This window comes from Neopelma chrysocephalum, unplaced genomic scaffold (assembly GCF_003984885.1).
Source record: "Neopelma chrysocephalum unplaced genomic scaffold, ASM398488v2 Primary Assembly neopelma1_80b, whole genome shotgun sequence".
NCBI classification, from domain to species: Eukaryota; Metazoa; Chordata; class Aves; order Passeriformes; family Pipridae; genus Neopelma; species Neopelma chrysocephalum.
Window position 1 is genome coordinate 15,048,823 of NW_020897742.1, and position 20,857 is coordinate 15,069,679.

Sequence of the window (20,857 nt, forward strand, 5' to 3'; positions counted from 1 at the left end):
CTGTTTAGAAATATAACAAGAATTGAATTAGGCATACTTATGCATTTGACATTTTTTAGCATTATTGCTTTTCTACAATACTAAAATGTGTTATGCATGCATGAAAAGGACGTATTATTTCATATGAGCATTTCATATTTGTGTCCGTGCTGGTTGAGAATTTTGTTTTTCATTCTCATCGGAATAAAATGGCAGTGCAATCCTGGTAATTTTTAAAAGATAAGGTTGACATGTCTTTTTGAATCTAGCAACTCTGATTGAAATTTATTACATGGAAAACAAACTTCTGATAAACACAACTTTACTTGAGGACTTCATTTCCCATACTATGCCATTTCCCATGTGAATGAAATCTGAATTCCACACAGATATAGTGTGTTTCTTGAAATACATTTTACTTTCAGTTCTATAAATCTCAACCTCAGAAGGACCTGTGCCACTTCTGGAAAAAACCATACTAACCTAGGACATGGTCAGCTCTTGGCTGCTGTCTTCAGCAGTAAACAAAGCAGGTTAAAAGGAACATTTTAGGTATTATGGGGAGTACTATCATGCTTTGTCTGATAACTTGTGTTAGCAAACTGTAAATGGGAAAAACTTCTGAAGAAAAAGTGAATTGCATTTCGAATTTTGTAATATGCAGCTCTAGTTTAAACAGTCTTTATTTGAAAAATTGGAATTATTTATTTTTTAGACCAGAAAGCTTAAATATCATGATGTTGACTTGCTCGACAAGATTAAAACAAAGCATAGTATACTAGCAACTGGAAAATAGGCACTCACCATCAGAACAACGGTGAATAACAGACATACCTGATAACATGGTGCCATTTTAGAGCAGGCAAATTATGATAGTATATCCTTTCAAATGTGTTGAACTTTTTGTCACTATTTATGCATTTTAATGTTTTGTTAACAATTTTCCAGCTGCAAGTTGTTTGTTTTAGAAGAGATCAAATTTGATTGGTCTCAGGCAGGGACAAAGGTTAGTTTGGCTTTAGACAGGGATGTTGCTTTCTGCTGTTGCTTCACATCCAATTGTGACCAATGGATGCAATTTTTTTCCTACCATTTATTCATTATTGATTACTTTTCCTTACAACAAGTTTGGATCTTGGTACATTTCCAGTGGAAATTTTCCAGCACATGGCAACCTTTCCAAAGAATAGTGACTTCCCACAGATTGTTCCCCCCTCGCTACTGAAGATGGCTTGTCCAGATCATTAATGACAGAATGTCATGGTCCTGCTTGGGGAGGACCATGCTGCTAGACAGTATTTATTGTGATCATTAGAATAAGATGCAAATGATCATATTGGCACTGAAGCATAGCTGAAGTGCATCTCGGGTACTGAATTCTCTAAGAACTATTTAAAAGGGAAAAGGAGGAGGGGAAACTCTTGCACTGAATTTATTGATACTGTTTTACTACACTGTCATCAAGTTAAAAGTAGAAACAAGTTTGGGAAGAAAGAATGAGGTCCTGCTCATTTTCCCCCTGCTGAATAAATGTCCTAAGAGTTTACATCCAGCTTGGTCTGGTGTTAAGGGGCAGGTCTTATGGGACATGGGAACTGTTATCATTCTTGCACCTGAAAGAGCATTATATACACATCTACATCTTTATTATTCTGCCTGAAGGCTTTAGCATAACCAGATGGTATTTATCTGGCCATTGTAGATGAAAGAGTGTGTGAAATAGCAGCATGTGACAATGATAAACACTGAATAAAAATAGCAAGTATATATAGACTCTGTCTTAAAGAAGTCAGAGGAATTCCTGAGAATTATTGACTCTGCGGTGTATCAGTCCCAGAACAAACACTTTGAAAGCATATGTATGTGTGCATTTCTGAAAATCTGTACATCATTTTGATCAGTATAATTTGAGGAGGTCAGACTGACCTAACTTCCCTAGGAGAAAAAACCCTTTTCCAAAACTTGCACTTTTGTTAGGACCCAGTTAGACAGTGAAGTACAAGAGAATAGAAAACAACTCGGGGAATAGAAAACAGTTTTTATCTGGACTGTGGCCCAGATTTGATCACATCCATTGTCTTTCAAGATCCAAAGAATGATAACAAGCATTTGCTTATAGATGTGTTGAAAGAATTAAAAAGCTAAATTATTAAGCTCCTAAGCAGTAACAGGAATGTAAAACAGTCTGAAGTAAGTTTTATAGTTATGAAATGGCTAATAATCTGTTCAGATCTCTCCTAGCTGTCTTTCTTACTGCATGAAAGAATATTGAAAAGTAAATGTCATTTATTTTAAAGTAACCAAAGAAAGGATGTAGATTAGAACTGAGGCTGGACATCAGCTCTTGTGAAATTTGTATCAAGTGTACAATCGCTTTTTAGTATGCACAGGAAATCTCAAATCAAGAACCTGTCATTCTGCATCTGTTCAAGCAGAATTTCAGTAATAACCACCTTTCATATTTCAAAATGTAAAATTTCCATTGATGTTTTCAGAGGAATTTTGATAACAACACTAGTTGGCAGCATAATTCTGTGGGTCTTGGGCTAGATGGTCCCCAGAGGTCCCTTCCAACCCTAACAATTCTTGATACTCTATCATATTTTTTTGCTTTAGAGGAAAAAACCTAGGTTTATTTTGTGCAAAATGTTAAAATAAAACCTTTTAATAACATGATTTCACCAGGTACCACAAAGTAAGTAAATGGTCATTCAGTTTTAACTGAAAGCATTTTCACTTGTTCTTTAGGACTAGATCTGTCATTTTCATTATCATGACTAGGCTTCGTGAACGAAGATTTAGGAAGGCTCTGTCATTTTAGACCCCTTGTAATTCCCTATTAGATGTAGTTTGAGTAAGATGAAAACCTGCCTGTTAATTTGTGGGTGACTTACTTGAAATGGCACTTTCAACACAGATGTGGGCATATGCATCAATATTCTGCAGATAAGGACAGTCTGGGTAAATGCAAAGTATTTTCATACTGTAAGAGTTAATCATTGCACTTCTGTTCAACAACATTTCACTGAAGAGCATCATCAGTTTAGGGGAATGTTTTCAAGCCTTGCTGTAGTTCTTCATAGGACTCCAGAATCAGAGAAAATGAAAAGTCAGTCTGAGCATGAGTAGCACCTTTGTTTTTTTACCTATCTCAAAACAAGGACACAAAGATGACTGTATTTGGAGTTCCTGTAGCCTAGTTTCTTGTCTCTACCAACAACCAACCTCAGATGTCTAAGGAGGAATGCAAGATTAAGGCGAGCCTAAATGATTCTTCCTTTTCCCAAATCACAAATACCTGTGGGTGCTGCATCTGTGTGTTAATAACACCCCCTTGGTGTGGGTAATATCCCCTTGCAACATCCCTCCAAGCCCCAAGAGTATGTTCCTCTGAGTGTAGGCCAGGATTTGTGTATCTCAGTTATTCCCAAGCAGCTCCTACTGAAGGTAGGCATCCAAAGCTTCCCTTTGGGAATTTGTGATCTGAAAGCACACAATCATCAGAAAACCTCTGCTACACAAAGTGGCTCTTGAAAGTATTTACACTGGAGATTCATAAAGTTTCCCTGCACCCTGGACCTCATGCACATGTGAGAAGCATTCCACTCCCCAGGCAGCATTTATTTACAACAGCTCAAGGAACTCCTGATCTTTATGCAAAAGTGCATCTGAACCCTGAGGATAACAAAAACAACTTTAATTTCTTCACACTGTCAGGTTTGGCCAAAAATATGTTGTTGCTTTGAGAGCCTGTGTTTATTTTTGCTTTTTTGTGTATCACAGTCCTTTTCTTCTGTTTGTGGTACTGTTCTCTGTTTATCAAAACAGAGTGTCTGAAAAAAAGGCAAAAACATCAATATAGCACTACTGGCGTAGTTCCTAACAGATCCTGTTTTTTTGCTAGAGAGAACATTGTTTTGAACTGGTCCACTCCTTGTATCTTTGCTTGCCATTTTTTTTTAACTGCATAGTTCAACATTTTTTTCCCCCACTTCTGAAACTTTAAAGAAGTTCTAAGGAAGACACAGGTATCTCCTAAATTTACTCATTTTCAGTTACCAGTGGTGGAATACCCTTTAGATGTAATCTACAGACCTAACCTGATCCAGGTTCTGTTCCTGGCAGCCTGTTGATCAAAACAGTTAGGCTTTTGTGGGAAACCTCCTGCTAACTTGGCCAACATACAATATTCACATATTATTGTAGAGCACTACAAAGGCCAGAGTGCATCTGTTAGAATAACAGATTAAAGACACTTGAAGATTGTTTCAGTGAACTATAATGTGCAAGTACTGTGGGTCTTCATCAAATACTATCTTGGATCAGCAAGACAGCTTAAAGTGACACTGCTTCTCTCCAGTGCTAATATCTGTATAGAAAACTGTATGTACCACATTCTAATAATAACTTTAAAAGATTCTTTAGATCTGGGCATCTTCAGGAAGGTACAGACAAGTGATCATTTACCCTTGAATTTTCAGGATTTGTGGAGCTATAGTTCTGAACTGCTATCTTCAGGATTTATATATATATATTTATATATTTTTTAAGCTGTCATAACCTTTTTCTGTGGCCTTTTTTCTGTCTTTTCTGTGGCCTTCTCTGAGTCTGCTACATCCTCCTTCATCTACAGAGATCAGAACTGCACACAGTATTTAAAATGTGGATTTATAATCTTTTCTGTATCTGCAGAGTGACTCTCTTTGCCCTGTTCTCAATGTCCTTCCTGGTGCTGCCCAGTATTTGGGGGATTTGGGACTGCTGCTGCACAACTGAGAGGATGGCTTCAGGGAAGGGTCAGCAACTCCCAAATTGTAACCACCAATTCCAAGTTAAGCATCATGTAATCAGAATTTAAGGGGTTTTTTTCCCCATGTTTGTTTACACTAAAGCTTGGCTGCCCCATTTTCACCCTGTTTGTTCAGCTTTGAGGTCCTTTTGGAGTTGAGCCAGCATTTGACTACCCATAAGAGCTTAGGATCTTCTGAAAGAAATGTGAAAAACTGGAGACTTCACTGTTTGCTCCCTTCTTCAACTCATCAGTGATGACACAGAGTAAAACCAGTCCTAGCATCGATCTCTGGAGCACCCCAGTTGCTGAATGTTTTCCATCCTTAAGTCCTTCCATTTGCTTCCTCTCCTTTAAGCAGCTTTTGGTCTATAAAACATCATTTCCTTTAATCCCGTGGCAGCTTAATTTCTTTAATAGCCTTCAGTGTGGAACCCTGTCAGAGGCTTTATGAAAATTCAAATATATCACGTCCAGTGAATCCCCTTTATCCGCCTGCTCCTTGACACTGTTGTAGAAATCCAGCAAACTGGCGAGGCAGGATTTCCCTTTACAGAATCCACACCAATTTTTTTTCAACAAACTGTGATTATCTCTGTGCTTAGTGATCTTATTATAGACCCTGCTATCTTACCCAGGGATGTAAGATCCTTCAGTTGTATTTCCCGGCATCATCTTTAAAGCCCTCATTTGTAGAAGGGAAACTCCCCGTTTTTCTGGCACAATGGTTGTTTGTGATGATAGGTTACACGTCTTTGTTTTCAAAGTCCACATTTGAGAGCTTTTGGATGAATGCTGTCTGGTCTTGGTGACTTCCTGACATCAAACTTATTTATTTAGTCTAATACTTTCTGTCTGTTTACTAATTGATCTAGTTCCTTTGAGTGATCTGATACAAAGAATGCAATGGGTGCAGGAATCAAACAGTTTCAGCAAGGAAAATATTGCAAGCAAATATCTGAGCTTCTCTTGCAAGGGCTTATACTTTACCAGGAGTGCTACTCTTCACACCTTTGTCCTCTAGCAGTCCCACCAGTGACCTAGCTGGCTTACTGCTTTTAATATATTTTAAAAAGTTAATATAGAGCACCCTTGCCATTTTTTAAGTTTCTTTTTGGTCCTTTTAAGTTTATGCTTACATTTGGCATGAGTGTTTTCTTGGCTTTTCCTTATTTGGACAAGCTTTCCACTCCTCAAGGAGGAAAAGAAGGTAGGAATATAGTAGTAGCCTCCTTAATTTTCCCATTAAGCCATACAGGTGTTTTTCAGACCCACGCAGACTTTTCCTTTTGCAGTGTTATATGTCTTTTACATGGGTTTTTATTGCAAGTTTTTCTGGGGTTTGGTATTTAGTGTTGTGGGGTTTTTTTACCAGCCTCTAGGTTGCCTTCTTTTGGACTGTTTCTTTTTGGGTATTTTGATGCTTTGCCTTTCCTCCCATTACATAGTTCCTTTAATTCACAGAATCATTAAATCTGGAAAACCCTCTAAGATCATGAAGTCCAGCCGTTGACCAAATACCATGCCTACTAAACCATATCACAAAGTGCCACGTCTGTTCATTTTTTGAACACTTCCAGGGATGGTGACTTTACCACTTCCCTGGGCAAGTCTCTTCCAATGCTTAACGACTCTTTTGGTGAAGAAGTTTTTCTTTATATCCAACCTGAATGTCCCCTGGTACAAGTTTAGGCCATTTCCCCTTGTCCTATTGCTAGTTGCCTGGGAGAAGAGGCCAACCCCCCAAAATTCTGCATTTCTGTGCAGATTCTTTCTCTACAACACTGAAATTAATTGTATTGTGGTTCTAGAGCACTTCTTACGAACACTGTGCACCACTCAAGACCACACCAGAAGTGGCATCTTTTCATGTGGGTTTTGTTACTAGTTGTTCCAGGAAACAATCTATTGAGTTTTTTTTCCTCTGGTGTTTTTGTCCAGTTGGTTGGCTTGGTTTGTTTTGGGTTTACTTTGGGTTTTTTTTTCCCAGCTCATTCAGATGAAGTATCGATGCAGTTCAGTAAGCTGAAATCTCACACTCCTGCTGTCAGTCCTGAACTTGCAGGTCTCAGTCTGACTTCACAGTTTCTGCTCACTATTATCAAACTTATTGGGAAGTCATTTAATATATTTATCTAATATATATTTTATTAGAGCCTAAGATTTCCATGCAAAAGGATTTCATTGTGCTTCTATCTCCTTATTATAGAAAGCTATTATACTTTATATATTCATGCACAGTACTATTCCCTTACTTGTAAATCCTCTTCTGTCATTCCTAGAAATCTGGTAGCCTGGTAACATTGCATGCTCCTGCAAGGCCCCTGGGTACTTGCCTTACAGGGGTGATCTCTTGGTGCTAGTAAATCTTGTTCTGTCTTCGTATTTAGGCATCTCGTGTTGGTACCGAGCTACACGTGTGTTGGTAAACTTCTGAGTTTTGCCCTCACATTGAATTTTATCCGCATACACCTCATGCTACATCCCTATGAACAGGCTGCTTTTCCTGACCTTCAGCCTTCCCTAACTGCCAGTCCAGACAGTCTCTAACTTTTTCAGGTTTTGCAGCTTAATAATGATTCAGGTGCATCCCGTTTCTCACCTCAGAACATCCCCCAGCCCCTAAGTCACTTACTCCTTATGCCGTGCCCCTTCTGGATGCATGGAGGCTCTGATCTCTGTGTGCATGGCGGGCCTTGCACTGGGAATTGGCAGTATTCCTGAAAGGGCTATTCTTCAGGTCCAAGGCTTCCCTCCTGGCCGGGAGCTTCAGTCAAGCCTGCACAACACCCCCTGCATGCTTCCCTACATCAGCAGTACCTGCAGGTACTGGTGCATCCTGCTCCTCCACTGCTGCCCAGGTTAACTCCTCTGAGCAACCTTTGCTGGCCCTGGATGTTTGCTTTCCTGTCTGGTGCCACTTTGCTGTACCGCTGCTTTATTTTGTTAGAGCAACTCGTGAAATAGTCAGCTCAACTTGAGGTGATGGAACACACAAAGCTGAGAAACAATGCAGCACTTAAATTTGTGTTTGTTTTTCTGTTTGATTGTTAATTTGGTGTACAAAGTAAATGGAAGTGGAGAGATGGGATTTCTTTCTTTGAGGAGGAGATATTTTACAAACTGCTTTGATAGCTAAACACTAAAGTCCTGACTAGTAAAAATTTAAAAAGTGGAGAAGAAAGCATCTACAGTTTAGAGAGGAATGTCTTTGCTGTCGTGGGTTTGCTTGTAAAACTATACACACCACAACACACAATGTTCTCTTACTGAAGAGACATACTTTTAAACATTTGAAAGGCTAGTTAGAATAAATATACATTATTCAGATTTCAGATTCCTGTGATATCACTATCAATTTATCACAAACATTACTGAAATCTGTTAAAACAGGAGAGAATTGTGGACTCTTTAAGTGACCATGATGATGTCAGGCTTCAGTTTGTCCTTTCTTAATTTTGAAGGACTTTGGCAATAATTACATTGCAGTAAAAGAGCCAGTGTAGGAGGTTGAAATCTGAGCTACTTTACTGCCGTCGTATTTAAAGTGCATATAAAAATAGACCTCATTAGTAATTGAAAACTGGAGTATCTGCTTAAGTGTAATACCACTGTCACAACTTTCTTAAGGGGCAAGGCAAATAGTTTGGAGCGGTGGAATGAACCTCTGTGGTAGTATTAAGGGGAAGGTGGTCTGAGGCCATTTTTATGTCCCTTCTCAGTTAAGATAGGTCTATGCTTTGGAGCTTCTCTTTTCCCTCCATTTCCCTGGTAATGCTGGTAATTCTAAACAGAATTAAGAGGCTTTTGAAGGTGAGGAGTTTTTGAAGGTGAGAACTGTTAGAATTTTGTGGAAGCTCCAAACATTGGTTTGCAATTAAAAATCTTGTGAATCCAGTTCCTTTACAGGAGACTGCTGCACCTCATTCATTAATCCTAATTCTGCACTGAATCCTTCAGCCCTGTGTTAGTGTGAAACCTGTCCCACAGAGGGAAGGACACAGTGTCACAGTTTAAGGGAAAAAAATGCTCAATCCACCTTATTATTTTCAGTTCCTTCCTTCTGCTGTGGTTGGCCACTAGAAGCATTATAAACATTCTGTGCTTGTATCTGTTATTTAGCCAGATAGAAAGTTTTATTAGGAAATTATCTCCTACACGAAAGTCAATCCACTTGGCTCCCACACAAGTTGTTAGCGTTCATTTAACCCAATTGGTACACAGTTATTGATTGGCTAATGCTGTCCCCAACATAATGTTTGCATGTAATGCATGGTTTGCACTCATGGTTTGTCTCTTGGAGGAAAGTTCAGGCTTGCTTGTTCCTGCTGTTAATTATAACAAATCCTGGCAAATTTAGGAGTCTGAAAAGCCTGTCAGATGTTGGCCTTAAGGGCTAGTGTCCCTGAAGTTAGATGTAATTTGAACGTAATAAATTGCTTCAATAAGATTTTGTTTCTTAGCTTAATTGCATAAGTCTTTGGGGAGTTAAGCTAATGTGAAATTAGGAATCATGGGACCACCACTAACCTTTAGAGGTTGTGGTGATAAAATCCAGCTGTTTCTTCTCAAAATCGACCTCAATATATTGTCCTTATCCACTGGTGTTCTTATGTGATTGCAGTGACATTGTAGATTGGGGAAAAAAGTTGGATTAGTTGCATTAAACCCTGATATGAATTGGATAATTAAAGATTAGTCAGATGTGCTTGATTGCATGCATTACAGTATTATCTGCAGATGTCCTGGTTGCCCAGACTTTGGATAGAAGGGCCTTGAATCGATGTGTGGGAATCATGACCCTCTCCAGGGGAGCACCTGCAGTAGCAGATCTCACAGCCTTCAGTGAGGTTGTACAAAGCTCAAACTGCAAGGGAGAGTAAGGCCGTGGAAGAAAGCATTGGGATTTACAAAGGTGGGAAATTATGACAAATTTTTAGGATCTTCACATATAGGGACTCAATTTAGACTGTTTGAAGAAGACCAGAGTGGGAAGTGGTAAGAATCAACTTCTATTGGAACTTGGGCACAAGGTAGAAAGCGAGCAGCAACTCTCAGGTATTTGTGGAGTTTTTTGACTGTCCAAGCAGATTTGTAGAATCGCTACATTTCAGTTTGGGGCGGGGGTAAGGTGTTTCTTTTGAAATACTTATGTCTTGAATTTTGATTGGCTTATAATTTCCCTTAATAATTTATAACTGAGGTTATAAGTAACATCAGTAAAGACTTGTTTGTTCCTATGCAGAGCAACCTACGTGCTATGAAGCAAAAGAAACATACAGTAGAAAATGCACAGAATGTTTCAAATATCTTTTAAAGCTGGATCTTGAGCTCTAGCTGAATATGCATACCATAGATGCTTTTTATAGGAGTCTATATCATCTGGCTTCCAGGCATTTGTTTTCTAGATACAGTTTTGCATGTTGTTAGAATGTTCCACTTAGTAGTAATGCCATTCAAAAGAGGATTTATACAACAGTGAACATCATAAGCATTTAAGACATGGATAATACATCTGTCATTTTAAAATATTAATAGTATGCTTTTAGGTGATCATATAGTCAATGACCTTCATGTAGGGGCCTGGATAGTATCCTTGGAGAAACAGGCCTGGAAAATCCTTTCTTCTCATTAAAGCAAGAGGAAAAACTTGCTTTTAGATAAAGGAACTCTGATTTCTGTGTGGTTAGTAAAAGCATTGCACATAAACCTGAAGAAAATGTCTACATGTACCGCCATTCCGGACTCCAAGTGCTTAGCTTGCCTGTCATCTAATAGCTGTAGCTAGGAGAAGGTTCTGCCAGGAACCTTCTGGTGCCATCTGTGTTGGCTGCTGCATGGCTGAGGTTGACTTGTGCCTGCTGGGAGCCCTCAGCCATTTCTCCAGCTGATAGTGCGGGGCTGTGTTGCTCCCTTTATATTATGGTGCAGTTTGGTGAAGGGCTCTCTTTGCATGAACTCTAGACAGAACCACACACAGCACCTTACAGATTTGTGCATCAGACTGCCCTAAGACTTCAGTGATCTCTTTCTCTCTTCTCCTTCCCTCCCCCTCTGCAAGCGCACATATACACTTGCATGAACAGGCTTTTAAAATTCCTTAAGGCAATTTCTAGTATATGATAAGGACTGCTTTTACAGCAAAGTCCTTCCAAATCAGTAATCCTGTAAAGATGAAAAATAAATACAGAGATATCTGCTTTGGCAGACAACAATAAAGATGTACATGCTGCAGCAATTATTTTGCACATTCATTCCTCAAGATACCCCTAACAGTTACGGGTCAAAGTCTTCTGTACTTCTGCACTGCTGTCCAAATATGTCAACAACCTAAAGGGACCACCCTCTCTGTGTTACATTTGTTGCTTGTCTGTATTGTAGGAAGGCACTTCTGGTCCATTTCCAAAATATGAAAAGAGTCCAAATTTCTGAAGACTTCCATCCTCACATCATGCATCTCTCTGTACAGAGATGTCATGGTTACTGCAGCACCCCTTGCTCCTGGTAAATGCAGATGGTTACCAATACACACTGCACAGGATTTCACAGTGGTTACAATAAGCATAGTATTTTACAATGTGCAGTATATCACAATAGTCATGCACAGTATTTTTACCACTTATTAGTTGTAAGAAATCCCACAAGGCTATTTGAGTAATGGGGTTTTGTTTTTCATTAATGCTTGCTTGGTAAATTTTTCTAGGGACAAATTGAGGAAATGGGGGAGGGGAATTGCAATAGGGCTGTCTCAAGCTTTGTAAGACAGAAGAAAAATGAAGGGATAAAAAATGGAAAGCATCATTTTGTTCTGAGTCTTTCGCCCTCTTATACTTTGTAATTATAGATTATTGCTTAAACTGAAGCATATTTCTTCTGGAGATGCTTTGGGAAATCACTGTAATTCCAATCCAGGAGGAAACAAAATTTAGATTTTAAAAAGGACAAGCAAAGAGGACTGCTAACAAGATTGCGGGATGGATAACTACAGTATCAAAGTTACTGCATCCCACACTACTGAATGAGTAGATTGCTGCTGAGGTAGAGCATAATGTTTTCAAGCACAGCATTTTACAGTTAGCAGGGTGCATTTTAGGACAATTCTTCCATGTTGCACATGATCTCTGTGGCCTTTCGCTGAACACCTGTTCCTACAATAGTCCACTATTTGAAGTGTGTAGGCCAGGTGGTTTCTAAGTTCAGCGAAGTGCTCAGGATCTGAATGTAAGGAGGGGAGGCTTTTGAGCACTGAAGTTAGGCTTCCAAGGCATGCACAGACCAATTTTTTTGGTGTATTTTAGACAAATAAATGCCCTACAGTGTTTTTGTGACTCAGTTCTGGTTTTTTGCTCTCTTTTTAGAGTTTCTTTGTAAGGAATGCCCAAGAGTTCATATTTTCATTGACCGAATTGAGCTGAAGGACATTCCAGAAGAGCAGATGTATATGAGAAGGTGGCTTCATGAACGTTTTGAAATAAAGGATAAGTGAGTAGAAATATGTAGAACTTCCTGTTTCAACAATCTGTCTTCTTTTGTATTAACAGATACACCCTTGATTTCTGTGTTACCAGCAGTACCAGCTTTAAGGCTCTCTGAAGAGAGGGTGATGTTGGTATTCCTGTGCATATCAGTACCTTCTGCTTAAACCTTTTGCTCAGGAGGTTGGGATTCCTGTGGTTTTGACCTTCCTTAGATTGAAGAAGTGTGAGTCTGTGTTCTAGGCAAGACTCATATTAATTTGAATACTCTCCGTTTATCTGCTTGTAGTTGAGTCCTGTACAGCCAAGAATGTAAGATGCCTGTGGTAGGCAAGCAAAAAAAAAGCAGTGTGGTTCTGTCCTTTTAGTCAGTTTTAAGTTGGAGTTAAAGGCAGGTCTTGATCTAATCTCTTCTGCCAAAATTGTTTACATGTTTTTCATCCAGACATCAACTGGATAAAAACACAATTAACCCCAAAATCCCTACCTTCAGTAGGGAAACGAGGTGAAGTAGAAGTTTCATTTTTCCATTTTTTGATTGTGGCAGAACTAAAGTGCCTGGCTCCCTCCAGCATCTCCAGATAAGCTCACTAGTGAGCATATGCAGCAGATCCTAGGGGACCTTGTTCTCTGGAAGGATCTTGTACCTCAATGTAGGATTTAAATATTGATTGAGAGATTATGGTTTTATTTGCCATTAAGTCCAACTTAAGGAGCTGCATCTCTTTACTTTCTAAATCCTTGAATACTTTATGTGAGACAGAAATTTCCCCGATTCTTCAGTTATGTTCTGCTTTAAAATTGTTCTGCCAGTCTCACACTCCATGGAAGTAAAAAATGTATTCATTTCTCCTGTGAACTTTGAATTCATGTAAAAGTTAACATGACTGTCTGTAAGTATGGCACTGTTACTAAAGTGTCTTAGACATTTAAGATCACTAAAAACCTTTTCTTCACTTTAGAAAGGAAGAAAGTCTGGATTTAATTTATATAGACAAGGAAGTGATACATAAAATAAAAGACTGCCCAGTGTCTGTCCCTTTAGTTGTCTGGTGAAGACAAGCAAAACTGAACCCTGGTTATCTCTGTCTCGTTGTAGGCTCTTGTTCACTGGAACATCTTTCCTGGGACCAAAGGAATCTGTCAGGCAAATTTAGAGATAGTTAAAACCCCAGAATTTCCAGATCCATTTATTAAAGGTTTTTAAAAGTAGGCGGAAAAAAGTTACCACTAAATGAGTAGTGTCACATCTTACTCCTGCACATTTAGCTTCCGATGTATTTAGCGTCTTGTGAGCCCTTGTTATTTATTAGTTTATTTTATGAAGATGTTTTTTCCTCTTCCTTTGGTGTTCAGTGTTTATCTGTGTGTTGTTTTGTCCTACACTACTGCTCAGTGCTATGGGCTTTTATGCTAAATGCTGAATGAAAAGGATTCTTTTAAATTTTTATGTTCACTGTTAAAATTAGTCCCCAAGGAAAATATACCTCTATTGCTTACAAGCATTTAGGTTGAGTACCCTGACATGCAACATGTTCATAAGGTGTACTCATTGTTTCAACTTGCTACAGATCAGCTGCTACACATGGTGAGATCATTGTTAAATAATGTGTGATTAGAAGCAGTTACTGGAGGAAAGTAAGTTGCTTAAAATGTCTTACACTCCTGTATGACTTTAACCATCTCCTTTTCTCTGCTTTTAGGTTACTAATAGAATTTTATGATGCGAAGGATTCTAAAAGAAGAAATAAGTTCCCTGGAAAAAGTGTTCATTCCAAACTAAGCCTCAAGAAAACTTTGCCATCTTTGCTGTTTTTAGGTGGCCTGACTGCTAGTATGCTTCTGACAGAATCTGGAAGGAAACTTTATGTAAAAACATGGATATATGGGACTTTAATTGGCTGCCTCTGGGTTAGCATTAAACCATAAGCAGATGTTAGTCTCCAGTCGGTGAAATGTGCAGTCTTTTCTTGTACATTGCACCAAACCTTTTCCTGACATTATAGAAAAAAAAGTGTAAATAAAGCCTTATTGGTCAAATATTGGAAATAATAGATTTTGTGACTTAAGCCTCTGTGTGGTTGGTCTGGGGAAAAGTAATGTAGATTTTCAGATTTGCTACTGATTTTTGCTGGAATAATGACAGATAAACCGAGTCATGTGATAAATTGCTTTCCCCATGAACTAACATCCATCTCTCTCTGCAGATTTGAAGAAGTATGAATTATGCATAAGGGTGTCTTAAGTGGACCTGTGAATGTATTTACAGAGCTTAATTTAGGGTATATATTTATTCTTCTGATATTCATGTTGAATTTTCGTTGTTCTTTCGTGCATTGCAGCAGCTCAGTTGCATCTGTCCCAGCTGTACCACAAATAAAATCAAAACTTTTTTTTTTTAATTTTGCTCTTCAGTTCTAGCTAAATACTGTGTTCTTTAAAAGGGACTGCGTAAGTTAGCAAATTATGAGATGTTACCTGAAGCAGAATAAAATGTTCCTGAGAACTACTGTTCATGGGGAAGCAGCTCTGTTTATCTAGTGCATGATTTTTGTTTATATTGCAGTATTAGGTGATTATTTTACATATGCAAAACATTAAATTGTACTGAGCAAACAGTTTATTTTGCGCACCTTGTGTTTGTGCATAAAAGGAATGTATGTGGTATAACAAAATGTTTAGTTTTTGTTTCTGGCCTAACCAGACTGTAGCCTCCCTTGTGTCTGTTATCCCTACCACCTCAAGTGTTTCAGCTGAACTCACAGACCTTTCATGTGTACGTGCCATAAGCAGAAGTTTCCTGTTACCTCACAATTTTCTGGAAGCAAACTTTGTTGTTTGGGTAGTGCACAGAATTATTGTAACTCCAGGAGCGTGAGGGTACGGTAACGAGGAACCTTCAGGTGTTCCTGCTAAATCCCAAGCATGTGCCTTTCCCACTAATCTGATTTAGCCTGATATTTCATAACCTGGCAGTCATCTCCATGCTGTAGTATCACAGTAAGATTCATAGTCATTCTAGGTGATGCAGACTGCAGCTGGATTGAAGTTACAGGGTCAATGTATATGATTTGCACAGTAGACTAGTAGTGAACAAAATGCATATCCTGTCAGTATTTCACCTGCTTGGAAGTATACTTTAAAAAGCAAAATCAACAAACCCTGACTATCAGAAAGTCTGCGATTCCCAAGGCTGGTATTTTTGTTGGGGAAAAGCCATTTCCTGATATCCAGGGAACAGTCTATATGTACAGCAGTGGGGTAGGAAAGAGGATGTATTTTATCTTCTTCCATTAGGGAATTGGACTCCTTGTATCAAAATGAAAGAACTAGAAAATATTTTTGTATAACACTTGCAAGCTTTAAATGTGCATCTCTCTCTAGCTTCAGTATGATTTGTCTTGCTTTAGAGTCCATTGTGAATTAGACATCTCTTAAAATTACATCTCAGTTTTTCAGATTCCATCATTGCCAGTTAATTAAAGATACGGCTTTTACTGTGTGTTTTTCTTTTTTTTTTTTTACCTTATAGAGTAATTACAGTTATTACAGTTCCACCTTAAAATCAGTCAGTACAACTTTCAGTTTGAAGTTCTGTGTCCTTTCATAATGGATTTTGTCACTGGAGTTATTTATATCGGTGATTGATTCAGGATATGTTGATGAACCATTTTAAAAACAATGACTGGGAACAATGTTGAAAAACAGTATTGTTATGAGGCTGTGAAACAGAAAAAAAAAAGCCATTTTATGTAACAGCCAAATGTGCTTACACGTAGTTCTTCCTATTCTCAGCTGACTGTTACCAGTGGGTATAACCAGAAGGCAGTGTTCCTATGTTAGTGTGATTTTTTCAGTCATGGAATGAAATTTTACTCTGACATGACTAAATTTCTTTGTAACAGCTAAGAATAACATTTAATTATACATCAAAAATAAATGCAAACCGCTTAATTCATTTGTAGGAAAATAACTGCTATTTTGGAGAGCCTAATTACCATGAAATACTGGATCACTCTTGCTGTGTAAGTACCAGGAATATAATTGACACAGTGCAGCAAACAAACAGGATGTTTATTTTGAACCTTATTCTCTCTGTTAATCTTTTTTTTTCTTGCCATTCATTCATAAAGTTTTGAAACTGTAATTTGCTGTTGTATTTGGCATTGGGAGTATCACATGCTATTTCTAAATATGCACTGATATTAACTTGAAATATTTCTTCATTAAAATAAGAAGAGCCAATGCTCATTCAACTTTTCTGTCCTGTCTACTTGTTCAATTTTTTCTGCACTTCCATGTTTGTAGCTTGGTTAATAGGAACTGCTTACACAAAGGCTATGAGTGTGGTTTTAAGTCCTTGATGGAAAAACTTGTGTGAGAAGCAGTCATTTGAAAAAAACAACTTTGTGATTTTTTTTCCCATGCAGCTAGAAATGCATTAGAATTGATTTGTGCTTGTCCAATGCAACACACCACCAGGTGGGTCAAACTGCAATAGCTTTTCACCCATGAACACCTGCACCAACTTAACAGGCTTAGTAATGTTCATTAGTGTGCAGGACCACAGTCCTGTCCAGGAATTGGCCTCGAGGCCTTGGCCTGACACACTGGCAGACAGTGTGGACAGACCCAAGGGGAGGGAAGAGGTATTGCAAACAAATACCTGAAGTATATCTTGGTAGGAAATGCCACCAGAGTTTTAGTGATGTGTTAAATTTCAGATGGACCCATATTTCAAAAACCTCCTTTGCCAGCTGTATCAGTGCCTTTCATAACAGCAATTTCCCTCTACACAAGTACTGCTCTGTTCATATGCATACATGGTATGTAAAACTTGCAAGACCACCACTATGTGCTAATTCTACAATGATATGCTTGTGTTTACTTTTGGGGAAGGGCTGGTAAGGAAGCATTAACTTAAATAACAGAGAACACAAAAAGTGAAGTGACAGAAAACAGTGAGTGATAATAGAGTGAAGAAATTACTGAGGAGGACATGTGAGGGGCTCCAGCCTGCTACAGTCCTTTGCTAGCTCCTCTGAAGCATTTTCTTACTGTAATACTTGTTTTTTCTCCTTTCAGTCAAATGTAACATAACTGTAAAACTTCTTTTAGTACTTAAAAATTGGCCCCTGATTATTTTAGCATGCATAGAATATATATACTCACTTCAAGTGAGAGAGAGATAACGAGTTTGGGTTTGGATAATGAAGGGGACCAGGACCAGGCTTGGGATTTTTGTTTTAGTGTTAAAAATTTAAAAAAAGATACTTCTCCCACCACCACCTCCAAATAAAAAAACACTTTTAATGACAGAAATTTCAACCATGCCCAGAAAGGCAATAGAAAACCAGCTAATAGGTTCAAGATCTTGGCACCTGCTTTATAAAGGCTTTTCCTTTCTAAAATTGGAAACCACAGTTTGGTCCTAACCTGCAGTTCTAGGTCACTTTTTAGCAGAGCAGCTCTGGTGACAGGGCTTGAAGCAAACACAGTGGGGTTGCTCTTGTCCTCATTTTCTTGTTCGTGCCTGTCTCATCAATTTGGAGCTCTGTGGTCCCAGTGAAGTGAGTTGCACAGTATGCTGAGCATAAGACAAAAGAAGAAATTGTTGTTTTGAGTTTGTATAATGGCAAAAGTCACACAAGTAAAACAAAACACAGAACAAATCCAGAGAAGGAAAAGCAACGATAATCTAATTAAAAAAAAAATAAATAAAAATATTAGAAACATCAGCTCCAGTCAGCCATGACTACATCTAGTTGATTCCAGGGAAGATTTGATTTCTATGTGGGGAGCAGTTTCCCGGTCAGCCTATTGAGTGTACCTCCTACCTGTTCAGTTTGAGTCCCAGATCTGCAGCCCTACCCCAGGCTGACTGGTCTGTTGTTTTCCTAACGAGGAGTCCCCCAGCACTTCTAAAACTAATGTGAATCTTGGGTTTCCTCCATTCTCCTCCTGGACCTGAAGAATTTCCCTGTTTGTTTTCACCCTGATAAACTGCTGACAGACAAGCCACTGACACCCACCTCTTTCAGGGTACATTTTCCTTAGGAGGACTGGCATTTGGTGGGCAGAAGCCAGTGGAAACGCTGGAGTCTGTTGCTGGTGGGCTGGAGGGAGGTGTTGCTGTTGAGAAAACGGTTGTTGAGCTCTGAGCAACGTGCTCAGTGCAAGGTGTCCCTGGCCATGGCAGAGGGGTTGGAACTAGATGGTCTTTAAGGTCCCTTCCAACAAAAACCATTCTGGGGTTTTGTGACATCTGTATTTGACATCCAGGATGGATATCATTCCTGTCTCTGCCAGAGTGTGCTTTTCACTGTTAGGCAGTTTGCATGGCTGTAAGTAAATGCAAAGACTAGATGTACCCCTGAAAAATAGTGACTTGTTCCTGGGTCGTATTTGTGATGTGAAAGTTCAGTTAGTTATGCCTGTACAAACTATTTCACAGCCATTCTGCCTGTGAAGGACATTTTGATGCCTCTGTTTGTGTTCCCTGTGTGACTAATTGGAACCAGAGCCTTTTCAACCTGTTTGCCCGACTGGCCCAGAGAACCTACAGAGGATGCTGATATTCAGGGGCAGAAGTTGCTGCCAGTTCTCTGGCCATGCAGTGGCCAACAGAGCTGCTGGTCTGAGCTGTCAGGCTCCCCACAAAGCCTTTGCAGAAAACAGGCCTCTCAAGTCCCAGTCCCACCACTACAGACTAAGACAGGTATCACCATCACTGGGCTGCCAGTACAAAGGGGTTTGGAGAATGGTAGATCCTAAAACCCTCTTGGTTTGTTTGCAAAGTATACAGGAGATGGTGTTCTCTCCATAAGGTGGGCTGGGGCTCATTGGTGCTTTGAAACATGGATGAGCAACAAGTTGGAGGGTTATGCCTACTTTTGGACATCAAAACACAGTCACTGGAATGGGAAGTAAGACATATGGTCTCAACAACTCCTGGCCTGAGAAAGACCAGAGCTGTTTTACTTTCCCCAGCACTCCATATCCTCAGGGCATCCCCAGTGCTGCTTTTCACCTCACAAGGTTGGAAACGATTTTAAGATTTGTAGGGCCAGCATGACTGTAACTGGTGCCAAAGACACTGGCTGGGTGTATGGATTTCTGCATTCAGCTTCAGCCCTGGGGCATTTCTGAACTGCCCTATGAACAAGGTGGAACCAGAGATGGCCCACAGCTCACACCAGTGTGCAGGCAGCTGTAGCCTCCAGGCTGTGCTTATAGAAAGAGAAAAATGGGAAGGGTTCCACCCTAAAGTGCCATATTTTTGAAGTGTCTTTCTATGTTAGGAGTGAGCCTGACACTTCATGGGCACTAGCAGATGTTGTCACCACTATGGCAGTTGTGGTCCCACACTCCACACCAAGGCCCTCCTTCCCTGTCTCCTTTGGAGACACCAAGGCTGAAATTGCCAAAGCAGTTTTCAATTTTTGGATATAACTGGCCCCTAGCCTTACTCAGCTGTGCAACAATTTCATCCATTTGGGACCACAGAGGAAACAGCTACAGAGAATTTAATTTGCAGTTGGCCAAGATGGGAGAGTTGATGCTGTAATGATCCCAAAAGTATCAAATGCCGTTCAACATTGTTAGGCACAAACAGAAGAATATGCAGAGTACTCAAGGCTGAAACCTGAACTGGAGGTATTAAGTTAAATTACTTTTCGTGCTGTATGCATAACAGTCCCTCGTTAAGGTTGTCACTTATGGTTTAACAGGCATTTGCATTTCCTATAAGTATCCTATTGCACTTTTAGCATAAACACTGTAGGTTCAGAAAATGGCATTGCCTTTAAGCTACTTTGCACCCAAGTCTTTTAAAGTCTTGTGTGATAAAGAGACTATGAAGATTTGCCTCTGGTCTATAGTCTGTGAGCATTATTTGGCTTCTGTAAATGAAGAAGTCATCACTTCTTGTTGCACAAGCTATAAAAAAAGTTGGTTTGACATCAAGGTGCTTTAATAAATTCCTGTTGATTGCAAAGGATTGCATTAGTATGTTCACATACTGACAAGTGTTGAAAAGACTTTTAAAAAACACACACTTTTTACATCCAGGGAAGTTAAATTATAATGCAGAAATACTTCTTTGTGGAACCACACACTTGTAGGTAGGACTCAGTTGTAGTCATAGGTGAATAACCTGATTCACACAACTGTTTAAAGATGGAGAAGTAGAAGTTGCTGAAGAAATGGTGTTTTTATTATCCAGAAAAGGAAAGGTATTTCAAAGAGCTGACAAATAATTTTGCATAGCCCTTAGTAGTTCTGTTGGCACAGGATATGGTATTGTTTTCTAAGTTTAAACAGTAATAAGAGATTGTGCGTACATATCCTGATATGTCAATTGTATTCCTGACAAAACCACGAGAGATTCAAGAAGTCAAAATACTTAGAACACATCCCCTTTTGCACCACAGGATTGGAAATGCCAAGTGGCTGCTGTCACTAGCTCATCCTGTGCATCCCTTTGGAATGCCTGTTGCTGCTTTCGGTGCTGGTTTAAAACTAACAATTATTCTTGACAGCACAACATGTATGAAAGCAAAGGTGTGAACTGGGACATGTACTGTCACTGAGGATGCTGGCCACAGTGATAAAG

General features: G+C 39.2%; 1 protein-coding gene and 1 long non-coding RNA gene across 2 annotated transcripts in view; one reads left to right on the top strand and one right to left on the bottom strand.

Moving 5' to 3' along the window:
• Positions 1 to 16,505, top strand: part of AGPAT5 (1-acylglycerol-3-phosphate O-acyltransferase 5) — a 55,755-nt gene extending 39,250 nt beyond the window's left edge. The window contains exons 7-8 of the mRNA XM_027690335.1: positions 12,127 to 12,250; positions 13,947 to 16,505. Of these exons, the coding sequence (XP_027546136.1) occupies positions 12,127 to 12,250; positions 13,947 to 14,172 (350 nt within the window). The 3' untranslated portion in view covers positions 14,173 to 16,505. The remainder of the gene's footprint in view (positions 1 to 12,126; positions 12,251 to 13,946) is intronic.
• Positions 13,128 to 18,362, bottom strand: LOC113970911. Its single transcript, XR_003535379.1, has 3 exons — positions 18,276 to 18,362; positions 17,680 to 17,830; positions 13,128 to 13,383 (listed from the first exon to the last, which is right to left on the bottom strand). It is a non-coding gene; the product is annotated as an uncharacterized LOC113970911 (long non-coding RNA).
• Between the last annotated feature and the right edge of the window lie 2,495 nt (positions 18,363 to 20,857).